The 19,570-nt window shown below is 36.3% G+C and overlaps 1 protein-coding gene across 1 annotated transcript; it reads right to left on the bottom strand.

Annotated features, from left to right (window-relative positions):
- Positions 1-161: 161 nt before the first annotated feature.
- On the bottom strand, positions 162-6,952 carry LOC101159691 (protein NipSnap homolog 2). Its single transcript, XM_004076169.5, has 10 exons — positions 6,445-6,952; positions 4,827-4,936; positions 4,687-4,732; positions 4,491-4,585; positions 3,647-3,717; positions 2,503-2,643; positions 2,387-2,418; positions 2,029-2,123; positions 1,753-1,836; positions 162-1,238 (listed from the first exon to the last, which is right to left on the bottom strand). The coding sequence occupies exons 1-10, from the start codon at positions 6,531-6,533 to the stop codon at positions 1,174-1,176; spliced, it is 828 nt and encodes a 275-aa protein (XP_004076217.1). The 5' UTR covers positions 6,534-6,952; the 3' UTR covers positions 162-1,173.
- Positions 6,953-19,570: the final 12,618 nt, after the last annotated feature.

The following is a 19,570-nucleotide window of genomic DNA, read 5'->3' as shown; positions in this document are numbered from 1 at the left end:
GCCAAGTAGTGGTACGTCTGAGAACCACTACTCTAAAATGTATCTAAAAAGTATATACGAATGTTTTAAGTTTAACTAATAAATGCATGTTTGTAAATGAAAAAAAAAAACAGACGTCTTTTAAGACAACACAATAACATGCATAAAAAGGAGTGAAGACATTTTTTCATTAATCACAAATTTAATTAAATATGTACAAGTACTTAAGCACTGCATTGAACATTAACCACACAAACGTAACTTATTTGTCTTCTAATTTATCAACAGCAGAGTTTTAAGAACCTTACTTGTTTGTAAAAATGAAGTAACTGAATTTTTGGCTTGTTTTATAAATCAACTATGTATATTTCTAGTCTGGCAGTAAAAAAAAAAAGACCAAAAAAAATCACCTCCAATATTAGAGCACACAGTCACCAACCTGATGTAGATTTCCTGATTTCAGATTAAGATGAACAGCAGTAGTTTAAGTTTATTCAAACCTATTTTCTAATTATCATATTTTCTAACTATCTCCTGTCTTTCAAATCAGAAGGAGCTAGAAGTCTCATTTGGAAGAATTAAAAAAAAAATGAAGAACTAACAAAGGCAGATAAGGAGAATCTTCGTGTTTTTAATTGCAGTAAAAACCATTTAGTCTGCCTTTGACACATGGGACACGAATGTAGTTTAAATGACAAAGACCTTTATATTTTTGTCACAAATTTAGACATCCAAATTGTTTTTTCAGACATATAACCATTTAGTCAGAATTGGACGGAAGCCTTAGAAACATTGGTTTTTTAACTGGACATAAGAAGATAACCAAGATCTGTAACAGTTAAAAAAATTCATTTGACAGTAATAATTAATACTGGCTTTTCCGTGAAGTGTTTTTGTGGTGATATACCTGAGCTAGTTACTTTAACAAAAAGGAGACAATGATTTGTTTTCCCAATTTAAAATAGCAGTCACTGTTATTTAACATTTACAGATCAGTAACCTGTTAATAATGTAACACGAATAGTTTTGGAGATATCCTTTGTGACCTAATTGAAAAAAAAATACATATGTCCACACAGAAAAGGGGGGAAAAAACAAAAATGGAGTGATCCATTATTCCAGGTCGTGCATACTCTGGCGGCTACAGATGTGTGGAGTTGTAGAAATGGCTGCTGTTTGTCCAGATGTTAGAGGTTACTTCAACGGTGAAGACTTCATGGGGATCATTATCCTGGACTCCATGTGCTGAATAAGAGGGACTGTGGGAAAAGAAACGAAAAATACTGTTGACCATCTAGCATGACGCCTAACAAGCATCAATTCAAAAACATGGAAATCCCTGTAAATATGAGGAGAATCAGTTGTTTGTCTTATTAGCTTTCATTTAAGTTGTAATGAATTCCCTAGAATCTACAACTCATGAGTCACATTTTAAGTAAATTCTAGGCAGCTTGTTCAAAATCACAGTTTTACTGCCATGCGTGTATTAATAATCCCACACAAACTAAAAATGCTAAACATCTGAAAGATTAAATATCGAAAAATGAACAACGTGCGCTTTAGAATGTGAACAATGATGTAAACACCTGAAAATAAGAGTCATGTAGCCTTCAATTCAAGTCACCATTGTAAAAGAATCAACCCTAGCTTTGGTCTTTCACACTTGGCACAACTGAATCTCAAGCATATTTTTGAGAATATTCCTATTTTTTTAAATGACATTTCAATTTTTTTTTTAAACAAAAACATTAAAAGATGCTAGCTTGCACTTACCGGTGTAATAAACAACCTCGTCCCAACCTTCTTGCTGCCAGGCTGCATTTCTGGTCTCGTCTCTAGACTGAAGGTCTTTGTAAGCTGCAGCAGCATGTGTGTGGATGTTGGTTAGTGAAACTCAAAATGCACATCATGCTACAAATATTTGACTTTAAATAGTTTATCAGGTTCAAAGCTGACATTGCAAGCAAAGTAAAAAAAAAAAAACATTTTTAATGTAAAAAAAAAATGTTTTTAAGTTTTTCCAAACAGGACTTTGAAAACTCTGCTTACCCCACAAGTGATGAACGGTGTAAAGACTTCCAATCTGTGAGAAAAAGCCTCCAACAGCTTCTTGATTCTTCTGACGAATCTCAATTGCACGAGCCCTGAAATAAAATAAAAAATAATTATATTTATATATGTGATTTTAACAAATCTGTCAACTACCATACATTTCTTTGTTTTTTATAATTCGAATAAAGTGTGGGAAGAATTATTTTTTCAATATTTCAGAAGTTAGCGCTCTGCAATTAAAGTCTTTTTTTTTATCTTCTTGGTTTTATCACCAAAAAACACAGACCAATAATGAAATCTTAAAGCATAGATTTTAATCTTGGAACAGTTTAAAAACATACGTTTGGTAACTTACCAGTAGTTTCCCCACTCGATCATGGTTCCTGGCTGATTAGAAAGTAAACCAGATTAGAAAAAAAGGAAAAGTTGATTCCTTCAACAATAATGAAGAATGCGTTCCCGGAAGTTTACCCTGAGCTGGTAGGATCTGAGTTCATAGATGTTGGGTCCTGGACGGGGGACAGGTTCGTTCCAGAAGCTGAACTCCAGGAGCAGCTGATTCCTACGAGACAGAAGCATCTTCCCTCTCTCCTTTCTGTACTCCATAAACTCCTACAGGAAATACAGAACAAAAGGAACCGCATTTGATTACGTCTGTGCCCGCAGACCTCAGTGAAGACAGAAAACACACAACTAACCACTAAGGTTTTACTAAAAAGAAATGGTCCCAGGCAGTTTCAAAACCTCTTCATTACAACTGACTTAAAAAACAAAACATCCATCTCCAAAAACAAATGTAAAAAGATAGGCTTATTTTTAAGGTATAGTACCAATCTACATAACAGCGTGTTTTTAATGATTGGACGCAAGCTTTGCTGAAACATAAATAGAATAAAATTTTAAAAAGTATTTTTACGTTGAGATTCGTACATTCTGTTGCACCATCTACTTCACAGTAGAAAAAGAAAAAAAGAAAAAAAATATTGGCTCTGGGACATAATGGTGAACTTTTCAAGTCTGAGCCTTAAGTAAATGGAAAACTGGTATGAAAATAATAAGTAATGTCCGGATTTCCTCTAATAATCAATTAAAAACTATTTAAAAGCTAATCAAGATTCCTCAAGTAACCAGTTACCATCAGAGAGCTGTTAATAGTACAACGTAACCACCTGTTGACATTTTCTGATAATAATCTGGAAAATGCAGAGATGGAAAGATTCTTGCTAACACCCTGGTGTTAGCTTTATGTATCTTTGGTGAGGAGCACTTTAACCGTAACACGGAACATTTATAATCAAAATGACACACACAAAAGTTTGTTTTTTTCTTCAGAAAAATCTTAAAAGACAAAAAAAAATCATATTAGGGTAAAAACTGAAGGGTCAATGCTGATAAACACCAACTTTATGAGAAGATGAGTTCACTCAGTACACTGATCTACACTGTCCAAACTTCACGGATCATTCCAAGTTCAACCTTCAGTTAAGTTACAGTCAAACCTAACAGATCAAAAAGGGAAATGATTCAATATTGCTGCGTAAGTTTAATCAAAGAGTGCATTAATATAGAAAGGTGCCAGCTGCATCCGAGCTAAACTAATCTGAACCCCTGTTACCTTATTCTGTTTGAGTTTGTTCATGACTTCGGTGAGAGCCGGGTATCCTCCCCGATATCTCCAAAGGTGAACTAGAATAGAGAGGAGCAGAAGAGCCAAAAATATAGCAGCTCTGGAATTCTGGGTTTGGTTCCTTTGGAGGAGATTTTCTACTATTTTATTTGTTTAGTATATTAGAATCCTCAAAATACATGAAGAGAGGACATAACACATACACACACATGCACACATACAAAAGGAAAAAACTACTAAAACATTAAATGCACAATATTTAGTTAAGTAAAAAAAATGCCATAATTCACCTCAATACAAGGCAAGACAACACTAGAATGCTAATCTAATTTGTGTTTTGCATATAAAAGTTTTATAGCATTTTAGGTTGTCTTTACTGACGACAACACTAACACTGTAACCAAAACACAGAGGAGAAACATGTCAAAGAAATATAAGGGCCTTAACGCTTTAATAGAAATTAAAATCCTTTTAAAAGAATAAATGGTAAGTATGCCACCTGCAGCTGATCAAAGCACAACTCCTATCAATACAATCGTTTTTATTTTTTCTACTGATTTTTATAATAAGAAATAACTTTATTCAGGAAAATATATCGTCTGTGCATATATCTGTGAGTTGTTTTTTTTAACCTACCATCTAGTTGCTGCTGTAACTTTTGGAAATGTGTAAAGAAGAAAATATGATAACTTCTCTATCTTAGCAAGATTTCTTTTAATTAAGTTGATACTTCCTTCAGAGGGACTAATTTTCATCTTTTATCAGATGAAAGTTGTAGGATTATTAGTTAAATTAACACCAGTATGTTTATACATTAGTTCTGATGTCTTACCTGCCTGGTCCTGCTCCCCATACCATGTGTTCCATGTGCCCACCAGTTCAGAAGGATATTCCGGGTTAGCGTGAATAGAGGGCAACACAGCCTCACTACACACACACAAATGTAAACATTGTAAAAAAAAATAGATATTATCAGCGATAAAACATTGCATAATTAAAAGCCAAAATATTTAACAATAAATTCTTACCAAAGTTCATTGTAGGCATCAAGGCACTCTGGCTTTACATTGTGAACTGTAAAAGGAAAACAAAAACTGATAATCAAAGTGAAAAATCCACACCTAATTAACAATAGAACTGCAAAAGCAGAAAGGGAGAAAAATCCTACACTGGATTTTGTACAAATTTTGCTCCTCCTTCTTTGATAGCACATTAGAGTGAGCATCTTTTCTGGGGTCAACCTTTCTAATGAAAAGAGATTTGAATCCTGAGAGGGACCTGCAAAAGAGTACATGCATTTGATTACTCAATGAACCAACAGGTCAATAATCGCACAATTTATTACTGTAGAAAAAAAAAAAAATTCTCTCACTGTCAACACACTCAAAATAAAAGAGTTCTTCCATATTTGTTCTGGCTTTAGAATCTGTGGTGAAGTTTTCACAGGCTGAAAATGTGTCAAATCCCCACTCCAATGATCTTTTGATCCATTTAAAAAAAACGTGGTCTTTATCCCGTTTTTAGGCTAAAAAAAATAAACCTGTGTTGTTTTCTAGGACATAGTTTCTGCAGACCAGCAGGGTTTCATTCGAAATCCCCCTTTTAATTGTGGGTGGGATTCTTGGCGCAGAGTAAGCCTCCCGCCCTTTCCCATCATCCCTTTATTTACACTCTTTTGCAACAAAAATGGCAAGCAATATTGGAGCCAGATACCAGCTCAGATGAGGAAAACACAGACGTGGGTGGATCTATTTGTCTGCAAGTGGATGCATTAGAATCTCAAGTGGAGCTTGCCTTTTTAGTTACTACGTCACATTTACAAGCTTTTTCCAATGGCGTTTTTTCATCTGCTCCTGATTTGAATGAATCAAAATTTTAAACTTAACTTTCTTTATATAGCCTATGTCCTATGTGAGAAAAATGCTACAAGAACATATTGAAAACACCAAAAACACAATAAGTTGGGTGTTTTGCGGGTCCTTAAAGATTTAGTCTTTTGTGTTACTTTATTGATTTGGCTAAAGTCTGTTTGTGATCAATGATTTCTACTCAAAGTACAACTCAAGATTCTTGTGAAGATTCCAATCAATCTAGATCTATGTCAAGGGGGGAAAACCCCATAAAATATTAGCATCCATCTAGTAAACAAGGTTAATAAACTCAGTTAAACATTCAAGTTTACCAAGTCTGCAATATTTCCAGCAATTTGGGTCAAAATTCTTAGTGTTTCTAAAGCAACAGAGCGTTCCAATTTTGTGAATGCTGGAGGAGATAGGATGAGTTACAATGAATTCTCAACTACTGTTGCTAAACAACGGCGGAACTTTTGAATTGTGTTGTTTTTTCCAGACAACGACATTTTGTATTCATTCAAAATACACAACCATGAAATCCAACAACTACCCATTTTCTTTTCAGACCTACTTTCGAGGAATCATCCTCCTCAAATGAAATAATAAGTTCTGCCGAACTACAAATCAGTTTTGACCTTGACGTTAAATCAACTCAAGGCTAATAAACTACGATTTATTCATTTTTCGTTTGCCTGCGCATTAAATTATCTCATGGGAATAACAATTACGAGATGACAGTTCCGAACAAAACAAGCGTCATCGCTTTATGACAGGGGAGGGCAAAACAAAATAGCAGAAAGTTAGCAATTTTACGGCTAACCGGCTAATGCTAGCTGCGTTAGCACATCGATTCGGCCTCCCAGCATCCCAGAGTTTGTCATGTACACGTTTAACTAACTCAGCAAATAGATGTTGCACTCGGCGAATACTAACCGCGTAATTGTCACCGCTCCATTGATGTGAAGAACGGTATTTGTCTTGTGAAGGCCTTTGCCCACTCTCTGAAGGATTCGGGTCGCCATCTTTGACTGACGCGCTCGTGAACGGGTGAAGGTTTGACACGGCGGAGTAGCACGGCCCGGCCTCCTCCCGGGCCAGCTGACACCCGAACGTAACCGAAGCCAGCAAAACGTGGTCTGCTTTTCAAACACAGGGGTACCAAAAGAACAAAGACGTGGGTTTTATCTGACACTTTTTAGTATCGATTTTAATGTGTTTCCCCAAACTAAAAACACGTTTTATGAATTCGAGAAACTGCAACAGTTTCCCCCAAAGATTATTAAGTGTTTTCAGGTATTTACCATTTTATATAAATATATTTTCAGAAAATTGATAATTAGGGAAAACATAAACATTGCTAATGTTTCATTCTTTTTTTAATTTATCTCATAATTCTGCTGGAAACAAAATCTATCAAATGCAATGGTAACTGTTCTCACTCTTTCAAAATGAAATACCAGAGCAGGTTGTTGTTTATAAATGTATTTATTTCAACCCTTCAAACAAAAACATTACAATAGAAACAAAGAGTCAGAATTCTCTCATAATGAGGGAGTTTGCGCTGATGTGGAATCCCCTCCATTGGAAGTAGCAGAGATGTTCAGCTCCTGCAATCTTTCTGACAGAGTCGTCCCCTCTTCGATTTGTAGATCAGTCAGAGGCTCCAAAAACTCTGTTCCTGCAACACTTTTTCCAGTCAAAGGGTCGGTTACCCGACCGACTTTATACACGATCTCAGCCAGTTCATGCTTCACATGCTTAGATCTGGGTTCCAGGAGAGCCTTGAGAAGGACAATATCGCCAACAGTGCACTGCTGCAAAGCATCATGGGCAAAGTAGGTCTTCCGCTTGTTGTAGTACTGGAGAGACAAAGTATTTATATTAGTTTTGCATAAATACATCATAACTAAAGGATTCACCCCCCCCCCCCCCATTTCTTTTTTAAAGGTTCAAGTTTATACAGTCCAAACAAGAACTATCATCAGGATGTGACAAAGTTTGTTAAAGACAAGAAACTGTTTTCTTAATCGAGAACTGTAATAAAGTTTTAAACGTTAGGGATCTATTTCTTTTTGGAGTTAGTGGTACAAATTTGCACATTACCGAGGCTAAAATAGAAGTTGAATTAGTACACCTACAAGTATTTAACTCCATTCAACCAGTTAACATGATCCAAATTAAAAAGTAGATATAAGTTTAAAGTCTGCAGCTCTTAGGTCACACTTGTTGTACTCTGCTGTTGTCTTTGTTTACGTGTGTAAAACATGGTTAGTAAATTTTGTATATGAGTATTAGCAGTTGGTGTTCATTGTTTACCTTTAACAAGTAGGGATCAAGAACCAGTCTTGTAACCCTCACTTTGGCAGTTTTGCACATCTTGGTTCCTATTACTTTGCCGATGATCCACTTGGCATGAACTGAAGCGTGTTTGACTGACATGATGATTCTGTTGAACGTTACTTTAAGGACTCTGTAGACAGGAAAAATTTGGATTCTTAAAAAAAAAAGACAGATAGATACTCCACTATAAGTTTGTACAAAATAGTAATTTGTAGCTGTATAAACACCAGTATGTCAATATATGTGTGTGACAAAACGCAATTAACAGAAAACGAGAGTTAGCCTTGGCTTTGGATCATCATGCTAACGTCATTAGCGAAAACGTCTTGTTTATATTCATTTTAAACACAAAATTGCAGCTTCTCCTAATCCTGACAGAGACTGAACACATGAATCATTAAAAAAAACACTTACTGGACCCAACTAAATGATATACGTTTAAAAGGTCAAGAACGCTCAGTTGAAGGAATCTGTCATGATCTGTTCGGCTTCTACTGATGACGTAAAGTACGGCAAGCGGCGATGCTCAAAAGTCTAGCGTGCAACGCTTAATAGAGTCATATTTTTCTCCTCTTTTTCTGCGTGTTTAGTATTTGCTGTTAATGTATACCTATTTTGAGATTTTCTAGTTTATCATTTCTATGGTAAGCAACTTTAGAATTCCCTCAAACAAACTCTTCAAAATAAGTTTTGAATTTCCAGTCACAGTGGTATAATTTGTTCGTCCACAAGGTGACAGCAAAGAAAAAAAATATATATATATAAGTAAGTAAATAAATAAATAAATAAATAAATAAATAAATAAATAAATAAATAAATAAATAAATAAAAGCACACTGCCCAAAATCTAAAGAAGACATTTTATGGTTGAAATTATCAATCACAGTTCAACATAGTTGCAAAGATAGTCTTGTTGAAGGAGATCGTTTTTTATGTATTAAATTGTAGTAACTTCATAGTTGTTATGGCCATCCAGCATTATTTGAGGAGATATAATGCAATTTATTGTTGGTGAACTGTGTGCACAATAAAAGTCCAACACAAACCAGTATATTTTTATGCAGAAGCTACTTCAGGTTGGCTCAAAACCAAACATGATTTCATCCCGCATTGGATATTATCCTCATGGTGTGTGTTTCAGTCTAACGAGATGAAATTAAGTATTTTTCCTAGATTTTTCTTTGACAAAGTTACAATATATCTATTTTTGTATGTTTAAAGGGATAGTTGAAGAACATTTGCCATCTCTAAAACCAATTCAAAGCTTTATAAAATCACTGTGACTCCAGTCAGTGCTGTGGTCTAGTGATCTTTGGTGTGCCAAAATAACAGTCGTAAATGGAGAAAATGAGCAAAGATGCATCATATCACTTTGTATATAGTCTCCTATATGAGCAGGAATGACTGCAGCTCAGAACCAACCACAAGCAGATCAGTCTGGTCTTAATCAGAGCCATGTTGTAGTAAAGCACAGGTCTCTGTTTTCCATTTAAGGCATTGCTGCTTCGATTTGACGTCTGCCAGAATTACAGCACTGGCCAACTTTAGTCTCATTCATTCAAGAACACTGAGACAATTCACATTAAACCATCTGTTTTCATATTGTTCACCAAAGTTGTCTGATAAATAACGTAAGACTGACCTGACGTTGAGCAGTTTGGGCCAAAATGTTAATACTACACATACCCACACCCACAAGTATGTGCAGTCCCAAAGCACATGTTTCTATCACCAAACACACACACACGCTTGGATACTCACAAGGTTATGGGATACCGTCGGTTTTATTGCGCTTTTACATGGTAAGAAAGCACAGAGGCAGCTTCAATGCATGATCTAACTCATCAAATCTGTGGGTGAGCTTCTAGCCACACATCAAATGTCTATATTACAATATTTACCCAAAGATAATCACATACATATGAAATCGCAAACACAGCTAGTGTTTGTATATGTGAGTGAGCTGACACAGTCACTTATCAGCTCTGAATCATGTGAAAACACTGAAGCTGTGATGTAAGGCAGGCCTGATAGCATGGCCTGTGAGAGCACACGTCTGTTTTCTATGATAACACACTGACCTCTTAATCAGCAGGTTTTATATTTTAAGTATGGCATGTTGGAATGATGTTGGCCTAGATTCTTTAGTTTAAGTTATTAGCCTCCCGATACGACATTTTTCTAAAGATTAGAGTGTTTAGTTAGTATTTTGGTATGACTGAACGAGTTGGCCTCTAATTTTTCTTCTAGGAACCTGTTTGTACAATTTAAAGTTTCAGAACGTTGATTTAGATGTAAAAATGGGAATTTGCTCATTTATTTTATTGATTCTTACTTCCAATATGGGTCAAATCGCAAGCTAAGGTCAACATTTTTGCACCCACTTTGATTGGAAATAATGGAAGGCACGCCATCAAAGCCTTTGCATATTGTTCTCCTTTTACCCCTGCATGTTATCATTGAATCAGTCCAAAATCAATATTTTTCCTGAAGATGCTGCATTTTTTTACACACTGTAATTGAATGACAAGGAATCTCATAATCAACATAAATATGATCGATGAAAGACCAAAAAGTAGATATTAAATTTATTTTCAATTGCAGAAAATAAAAGAATAACGATTTAAAATAATTGAAAGTTGGCCTTTGTCTCTCTTTTACCTGTAAGGACTTCTTCTCAGCAAGAATGTGTGTGAGAGGTGAGAATGGTAACAGCTGTAAAGTTTTGTCCCAACATACAGCATTCTGTCTTCTCCCTTATTTCCTTCAAACGGACCAGTACACAATGATTATCACAACACCATTAACAGACTAACATCCATAATCTGTTAGGTAGGATTTAGGAGACCAAGTGAAAGCAGAGACAACTATCTTTAATATTTGCCTCAACAAGAGTGGAATTGTGTGCAAACAGAATTGACTGCTAAATTCTTAAAAAAATACAGAATCGTGTCAAATGCGTGGAGCGTTTTGGTAATCCACCTTATAATAGAAGGAAATAACATGGAATCTGGACGAAAACATGCTTTAATTTTGATTAAAATTCATACATGTATTGCGCCATTTGATGTACCTCGTGTAAAACGCAAACTTAGAGAAATGCTGCATTCATTTAGAATATAAATGGATAAATCTTTGGTAAATTCTTTGATCAGGGGTCGATCATTCTACCTTTGTGCTAATTAAACCAATCTGAGTTAACCAGCAGACCAAATATGTCAGAGTGAGAGGAGCTTTAGGCTTCTAGTGGATAGCATTGATGATAGAGTTATGCTTTTGGAAACAATGGAGAGGTCTCCGCACGGCCAAATGTGGAATGAAAAAAATCAGCAAATGCTTTCTCCTCGGTTCCTGAGCTTATCTCAGCTGGATAAAATGTGAAGTAAAGTGATGAAACTTGTTATGAATGTATATTTTAGAAAATCCTACACATCACATGTTTCTGTCTTAAATATGGACTCGATGTGTTACATGTCATTGTAGGCACATTACTGTTGCCATGAAAACACCTTACAAATTACAGTAAGTCACAGCTAACAATGTGGTATTGCTTAAGACAATGTGCTGCAAATTAAACATTGGTAATTGAGAGGGATTCAGACAAAGTCCCTGGGCAGTGACATCATCTCACCCCGACTTCATCGCTGCTTTCATGACCCTATAGTGTGCATGCTGTAAGTGGATACTCCAAACAAAAGAGTGTCAAACTGTTAGGGTTTTCTTCATTGTAATTTAATTTTGAGCATCCTTTGATAGTACCTGTGCAAGAAAAGAAGAAAGTAAAACCCCCTGTAAAGACTTTTACTGTTAAGATAGGACCAACAAATGAAAAATGACAATGTGGTTATATTCATCCATCCATCCATCCATCTTTCTCCGCTTATCCGGGACCGGGTCGCGGGGGCAGCAGTCTAAATAATCCAAAATGTAATATTTGTCTTTAGACATTTAAGAACACAGACACACACAAACACACACACACAGCACCAGGGAGCACAGGTGACCCCGGCGTCATGCACACATTTGAGCTCTAATGAAGTCAAACGAGTTGACTGACCCAATAGTTTTCATAAATAAAGAATACACCGATAGACATTGATAGATTTTTGACTTTGTATTTAAGTTTATTTTTAGTGTAATGTTTTTTTCTACTTTTTACATAGAAGTAATAAGGAACTGCTCCCTTTGAGGCCAAAATGCTTTTGACAAAATGCTTCCACTTGTCCCTTATTCTGACCCCACTTGTTGGTTGTTGATTCCTAACCTAACCTCCAATCACACTTCAGAGTCCCCACAAAGCTCGTAGGCCTTTGCAGGGTCAGCGATTAAGTCAGTGTTCCTGACAAGGTAATAAATACAAGTATACATACATACACATGTGTACAGCTGTTCCAGTTAACACAGTGAGGCAACATCTATTTAAGAACAATTAAACCAAAACCGTAGTCTTAACCACAGTCAGTTTTATCCTTCCCAGATATGCTAAGTAAAAATGTTTTGGCCTTCGTCGTTATATTTTAGAGTAATGCTCCTTTTAAAGTCAACAGAAATCCCAACAACCTCAACATGGATCTCTATCACTACACTAACATTGAAACAACGTAATTGAATCAAAGAGTAATGGAAGAAGTTCAAATGAACATTTCCCACAGAACAGTGAAGTCATATAGTTGGCCTGAAGTCTACTGAGACCTTCAGAGATAATTGAGCCCTTTCTCAGAAGACTCAAAGACCCCAATGATCTGACTGCTCTAAAATACCATTCAAACAATAGTCAGCTCATAAAAGAAGCCCGTTGAACCACATCGGCTGTGACTGCAGAACTATTTTTCAGCGTTTACATTTCATGTTTGATAATGCATTGAGCAATCCACAAGGGCTGTTTTCTAGGACATAGTTTCTGCAGAGCTGCAGTAGTTCTTCAGAAATTTGCCTCTGAGTTGTGTGTGGGATCGGAGCAAGCCTTCAAGAACCCAACATCAGCACTGTTCATAGTCTAAGCATTTAGGTCAAAGCTTTAGCTGCCAGAATGTTCTAACTCAGCGTTGACACCACACCTTCTCAAATGTGTCTGATTCTATGTATGGTCAAGAGGACGGGACTCCTCATTGGTCTGCACCACAAGCAGTGCTCATAAATCCTGCTGCCAATGTCTGAGTGGCAGTTCGGTCTAGTTGTCTCGTTTTTTTCGTGTCCGTCTTTCTTTTTTGGTCTCTTTTGTTTTCTCTGTCCTTCTGCAAAGTGATTAAATTCCCCTGTTGTGTTTTGGACACGATTCAAAGACTGACAGTCATGCTTGAGGCATGCATTGGCAACATGTACTTTAACATACTCAATTTCACAGACTTTTATGTGTAGTTAGTGTTCAGTGTTGAAGTATATGTGGAATATGAAGTCATCAATAAAGTGCTCATGCTCTGAAAGCACAGATATAAACTATTTTTTTTATGAACTATTGTTTAAGCCTTTTATTATTTGCATGTCTCAGTTTATTCCTGGAGTAAACTGTTTTCTTGGTTTTCAATGACAAACACTTATGCCAGAGTTTACCAACTGTTATTTCAACTGATAATAAGCCTAGCCTAACAAAAAATGAACATACATGACTTTTTTTACTTTGAATCATCAGGCACATTAGCACAATCTGCTGTCTATATTTTATAGGCAGATGTTTTAATCCAAAGGAACTTGCAAGTTTCATACAATATAGGCCAATGTGGGTTAAGCAACTAGTCCAACAACAAACCTGACTGAAGGGGCAGACCATCACTCGACCCCTTTGAACTTTCACAAAAACTACTGACATTAGGTTAAACACATAAAAGTAAACATTACCTAACATATTTGTGAAGCTGCTTCAGATCTGAACATCTAAAAGTCAATGGACTTATTCAAACACACAACTGTGTATATTATCCAGGCTGGGGTCCGCCACAGGAGACCCAGACTTGGGCCCCTTGTGGCTACCCCCTTGAAGGGTCTTGACCAAGGACTAATACTGGACACAGCTCACCACACCTCCTGGGATTTAAACTCTGATTTCCTATGTATCAGTCCTGCACTTAATCAATTTAGCTATCCAGCCACACTTTCTGATTGGAAGATTGGTGAAATGCTGCAGTCACCTACCTCAACTCCATGAAGAGACTTGTGATTAATTATTACCATACCTTAAACATGGTCACTTCAGTACAGTCTTATAAGTAGTTTCTTTAAAGACAATCCAATATTTTGCTTATGTTTGCTCACAAATCATTGTGCAGCCATGAAACATGTCATTCCCATTAAGATAGCTCCAGACCAGTTAAAATTACTATAGCTGCTCATTGTGTTTAATGTTTTACACTGTTGGCTTATGACCTGTTTCCTCAGTTGGAGTTCAATTTCAACTACACCGAGTTGACTAACTTTTTCTTTGATTGCTCAAATCCTGATGTAACTTCCTTATTGCTTTGGTAAAATTAAGATGGATTAGCCACTTAAAGTCCCCTATTTTGATATGACAGCTCTGTCTTTATTTATGCAGTGGTTCCAACCTGAAAATATTAAATATTTACATATAATATCAGGAGTTAATATTTCTGTCGTTGCGGTTTTTCACATTTTGGCAGGTGTCAACCATCGAAAAACTCAGCACTGCCGAAACAAAATATCCTCCTGTCAGTAATGACTGCAATTACTGTTTGCAAACATGCTGTCATTGTAAAGGTCAGTGGGATTTTCAGACCCAGTAATGCTCATTTGCTCCCAAGTTAAATATAAGCAATCAATAAGGCCTTTGAGAGGAATGTCCTAGAAAAAAGGTGCCAAAAAAAGTTATTAATCTTATTTTCCATTTGATTTACTTTTGTCCATTAACCCTTTGTGACGAAACAGAATCTGTTTATTTCATTCAGACAATTAAAACCATGTAGCTTTATGTATGACTGTCTTTATTTGGACTAGAAACAGTCATGACAGATTGGTCTAATTGCGTATGTGCAGTCAAGCAAGCATCTGGGACTAAAATGACCGTAGGCTGTCTTTGCTGTAAATAAAACTACTGGGAGTTTCTCCAGTTGTCTATAATCTAGAGTTGTTTTGTCCTGATGCATGGAAGTCACAGGGATTGTTGCACCACAGGGTGCAGCCTACTCTCCGCCCAGGTCCACATACTCAGACACTCATGCTGACTCTTCAGGTCATTAGAAACAAAACTATGCATCCCATCATAGTACCAACAGACAACAAGCTGGAAGCGCAATACAGAAATAACTGCTATTCTTAAAAGAGTCATGCTGTGAAATTTGAAATAAACCAAATAAAAGGAGTAGAGTAAAATGAAAATCTATTTTAGGTAGATTTAAAGAGAATTAAAAACCTGGTGGTCTTAAATTTCATGACAGATGTTCCAAACCTCTGGAGTGAAACTGAACAAGGAAGCCAATTTCATTGATAAATATTTCTCCTGCGTGTTGATGTATATTAATTCTTACCCTGAGACCGTGAAGGTTTTATCAATGTTTTGTTTCTCTGATGTTGATGTAACTTCAGCAGCAGTTCATTAATCATTTGTAGTATGAGGAGAGCTATGCGTTGCCCATTCACACAGACTGCCTCATATATATACGTGTGTGTGTGTGCCTCAGTTAATCATGAATCGAGTTCATTCCTTTTGAGATTGAAAATGTCAATGTTGAATATCTCCAATTTCTTTGGCAAAACAAAAACTAACGTTTACTAGTTTAATCTCTGGGCTTATTTAACATTTAAAACCTCTTTTTATAATATTCTATTCCTTTTTATTTAGATGTGGCAACGCGAGTAAACATTAAGCTTTGTTCACACGCGCATGAAAAACCCAAAACTTTACATCAGGGATTCTTGTTAAGTCTGAAATGTTCATACAGGGAAAAACATTTTTTAAGTCCAGAAGACAATCAGATCTCTGTCCTCGCTGAGGCAGAACTTCCAGCCTTTCTAACGGACATTTGCATCAGCACAAATGAGAACCTTGATGAATGAGAACTTTCACTGACATCTTTATCTGCAATGTTTCCATGTTCCAAAACCGATCAACCTAGTTAGTCCATTCAGCATGCCAACAGAAAATATCCCCTCCAATGTTTTCTTTACTAAATAAAATTAGTTTTAGTTTTATAGCTAGTTGTCTCCAACCCTTTTGCAGTTTCTTTGTTTTTTTTTGCTTTAAAAGCAATAACACCACACTAAAAACACCCGATGTTTAATGGAAAGCATCTTTTACCCACACACTGTTTAGTAAAGTTAGGGAAGTTAACAGGAAATCAGATTGTCTTGTTTTCACATCCTGTTATCTGAGATCCTATCTAAAACATCACAGAGGAAAACCTGCTGATTTCTGCTGAGTTCACAGACTCAACGCAGAGCATTCCTGCACAATCAAAAGTCTCTGGACCTAATATTACCCCAGCGGGCGCAAAACTGTCACTGCTGGTGACTCACACAAACACACTTCAAAAGTGCTCAAGGGACCTCTCTGATCTGTTCCATGCCCTCTCTTACCAGGTTTTTCTTGTAGTTCTCCCCACTGCACATTGATGGATGGTCCCCATGTATATCACAGCCCCTGCAGTGTTTGTGCAAGTCGCTGCTCTTGATTTTTTGTTTGTTCAACCTTCTGGGGAGGCAAATCCTCACCTCCTCAGCGTGGAGGGTCATTGAGAGTCAAGAGAGGAGGGCTTCTAGAAATGTGTGACAAAGTTCTCCCTGAAAAAGCTCTTTTTGAAAGTTTTCTTTTTGATTTTCACTTGAATTATGTCTCAATTTCTGTAATTAAACAAATTACTAAAATTAAACAATAATACTAAAGCAAAGATGAGATCATTAAAGTCCCAGTCCAATCATCTTTTTTCAAAGTGTTCCATGTGGTCTTTAAATTCTAATTATGCCGTCTTTGGCCATAATCAAAAAACTTGTGACGCTTTCCAGGGTACAGTTTCTGCAGAGCAGCAGGAGTTCGTTAGAAATACGCCTAGAGTTTTGGACGGGGCCGTTGCTGAGAGCTTGAACAGGACGTCTACCCAGTGTATTTTCTACGTCACAATTATGCTCTTTTTCAAACAGCATTTGTTTTTTTGCTCCTAAATCCCCACTAACCTACATAAAGAAATACTCAAAAATGCACTTCTGGGCCTAGTTTTCTTAATATATGTCCTGCATCATGAAAACACGCCACAAAACATGTTAAAAACACCAAAAACGCATTTTCATGGATCTGCTATGTCTGCCGTCTGAGAAAGTTAAATGCAATCTTCTGTTCACACTGTTCAAGTATGGAAAGATAATTTATTTTAAAGTATTTTATGTCTCACTGCCAGTTTTTGCGGCTGTCATCCGACCAAACAGAACCCGAAAGAAAAGTTTTAATACTGCCTGTAGTTTCATATCTTTATGCTGTCAGTATCAACAATTCAAACAATGTCTGATACAGAAAATGACTGCCCACTGCAAAAGTAATGTGCGATTTGTGCTGTTTTCTATCAAAGAGATTTATATTACAGTCATTTCTTTGCATTGACATGAAATGATACAAATACTATTAACCACTAAAAACTGAATTCATTTTCAGAACCTGCTGCATCCCTTTTAGGATTTCTGGAGCCAACCCAGTTACTGTTACGCGACAGCGGGGTACACCACGAACAGGTCCCCAGTCAGATTCAGCAGCTAAACACTCCAAATGTCTAAAATAATCATAGCAACTATAAAGATTTAAAAAAAAATCTAAAACATGAGCAAAAATTGGGACTTTTTAAGGTTTTGATTCCTGAATTACAGATGGTCGGCCAACAGAAAGTAAAGACCTTTTTTTTTGGTTAACAAGCTCCTGTGTTCCTCATAAGAAGACATTCAAGTTCCAGAGTGACTTCCAGATGGATGCATGATTCATGACTGCCGCAGTTTTGTCTGTTAAGCCTTTTCTGCCTGTGTTTCCTTTCCTGCATTCTCCTCTCCTTGCTTGTTCTTTGCCTCCATCAGTCTGATGTGTGAGCTAGAACTCTGGAAGGCAGCCCCTCTCTTACTGACGCCCATATATAGACAGCAGACATTAGGTAAACCCTAGGTAGACATTAGGTAAACTCCAAACAGCCAGTGCTCAGTCAGCTGCTGTATTTGTAACATCGATACACTTTCTTTAACTTGGCAAGGATGAGGGCAGGTTGTGTGGATGGATTTGTGAACTTGACAGCAGGTGGAGGAAAGAGGCCGTGCTTGAAGTGTTGATGTCTGTCACATTTTATAAGACCTGCGCTGTTTAGACACGGCACTGTGCTGTTGCTGTATGTTTATGTGCAGAACAAACCTTAAACTTTGTTGAAAGGATTTCTGGCAAAACAGCCAGCATTTCTGTGCCCAGTTTGAGAGAAGCAGAATTTGACTTCTACCTCTGGCACATCTGATCCAAGATTGTGTCACGTTCACAATTAAAATACAGAACAATAGAATTCAACACCAATGTAAAGATAGATTTGCCGTTTTTATGAGCTTAGCCACAAAAACGAAGAGAGTACTTTTTAAATTATGAAGGGAATATGAACTGATACGATTTATTTTTTTACATTCCAACTAAAAAACCTCAATCTGTGATGTACAGAAAAAATAAGAAAAATCCAGCTTTTAAATATATAGTCTGCTGTTAAATTCACAAAAACACCTTAAAAGCATTCGTTAACACAAAGGATCTCCTACAGAAAAGTTTTAAGAACATTTCTAAGTCTTCCAGTGAGGTTGTCTTGCCGTGATTTGACAACCACATACAGTTAAAAGGTTTTATTTCAAATCAGTAAACTAAGAAAAAGGGAACACTTTTTATATTTTTGGAATGGTTTCTTGAGGATTTAAAAAAATGTCGGGGGGAAAGAAAAAATAATGCAACTTATGCTTGCAGAAACCATTATGAATGAAAACTAACTAATTCACAGGGTGATGATTAAAAATGTAAATATATTCATTATATGTGATGATGATCCAACATAGTAATCTTTAGTATTGTAAGCAAATTTGCCATCAAGCCCTAATATAAACCTAATGGAAAAAGGAATGATTGCTGTTGGGCAAAAATCATGCTTTAATTTTGATTAAAATAAATGTAAATTTAGAAAAAGAACATTTTGGAGTTTTATTTCAGGACTTTTCATTTTAGTTCCAATTGCACCATTGAGTTTATGTCCCTCAGGAAAAAACACAAACTTAAAGAAATGCTGCATTCATGTGGTGCTGGAATAATCGGCAAAATGACTGTCTGAGTTGGAAAACACACACGAACGTCAGAAAAACAACAAATCTTTAACACAACTTGGATGTAGAATGACTTTCAGCACCTAAACAAAGAGTTATCAATATCATTTATTTCAGCTTAGCGAAGAGAACCATTGGTGCAACACGTAAAACAAATCCTGACTTGATTTGGTTTCCATTCACAAGTTCACAATTATGTCTCACCATTTCAATGTTCAAGTTTCTATTCAAAATCTATTATTCTTTTTATAAAAAAACATTTCTGCAAGTGTCTGATCACCTGCAGGACTTACATGGTTACCCCTCATTTTACCACATTTGCATGACTGCAAACATTGGACAGATCCTCAAAAACAGCAGGACAACTTAACATAAAAGAAACAAAAACAAATCTTATATTCTTTCCTGAGAATGCTGAATTACTCCCTTACAGTCTGTATTCATTTGAGTAAAATTACAT

Source organism: Oryzias latipes, chromosome 14 (assembly GCF_053564925.1).
Source record: "Oryzias latipes strain Hd-rR chromosome 14, Olatipes_Hd-rR_3.1".
NCBI lineage: Eukaryota > Metazoa > Chordata > Actinopteri > Beloniformes > Adrianichthyidae > Oryzias > Oryzias latipes.
This window is presented reverse-complemented; position numbering and strand designations above follow the sequence as displayed.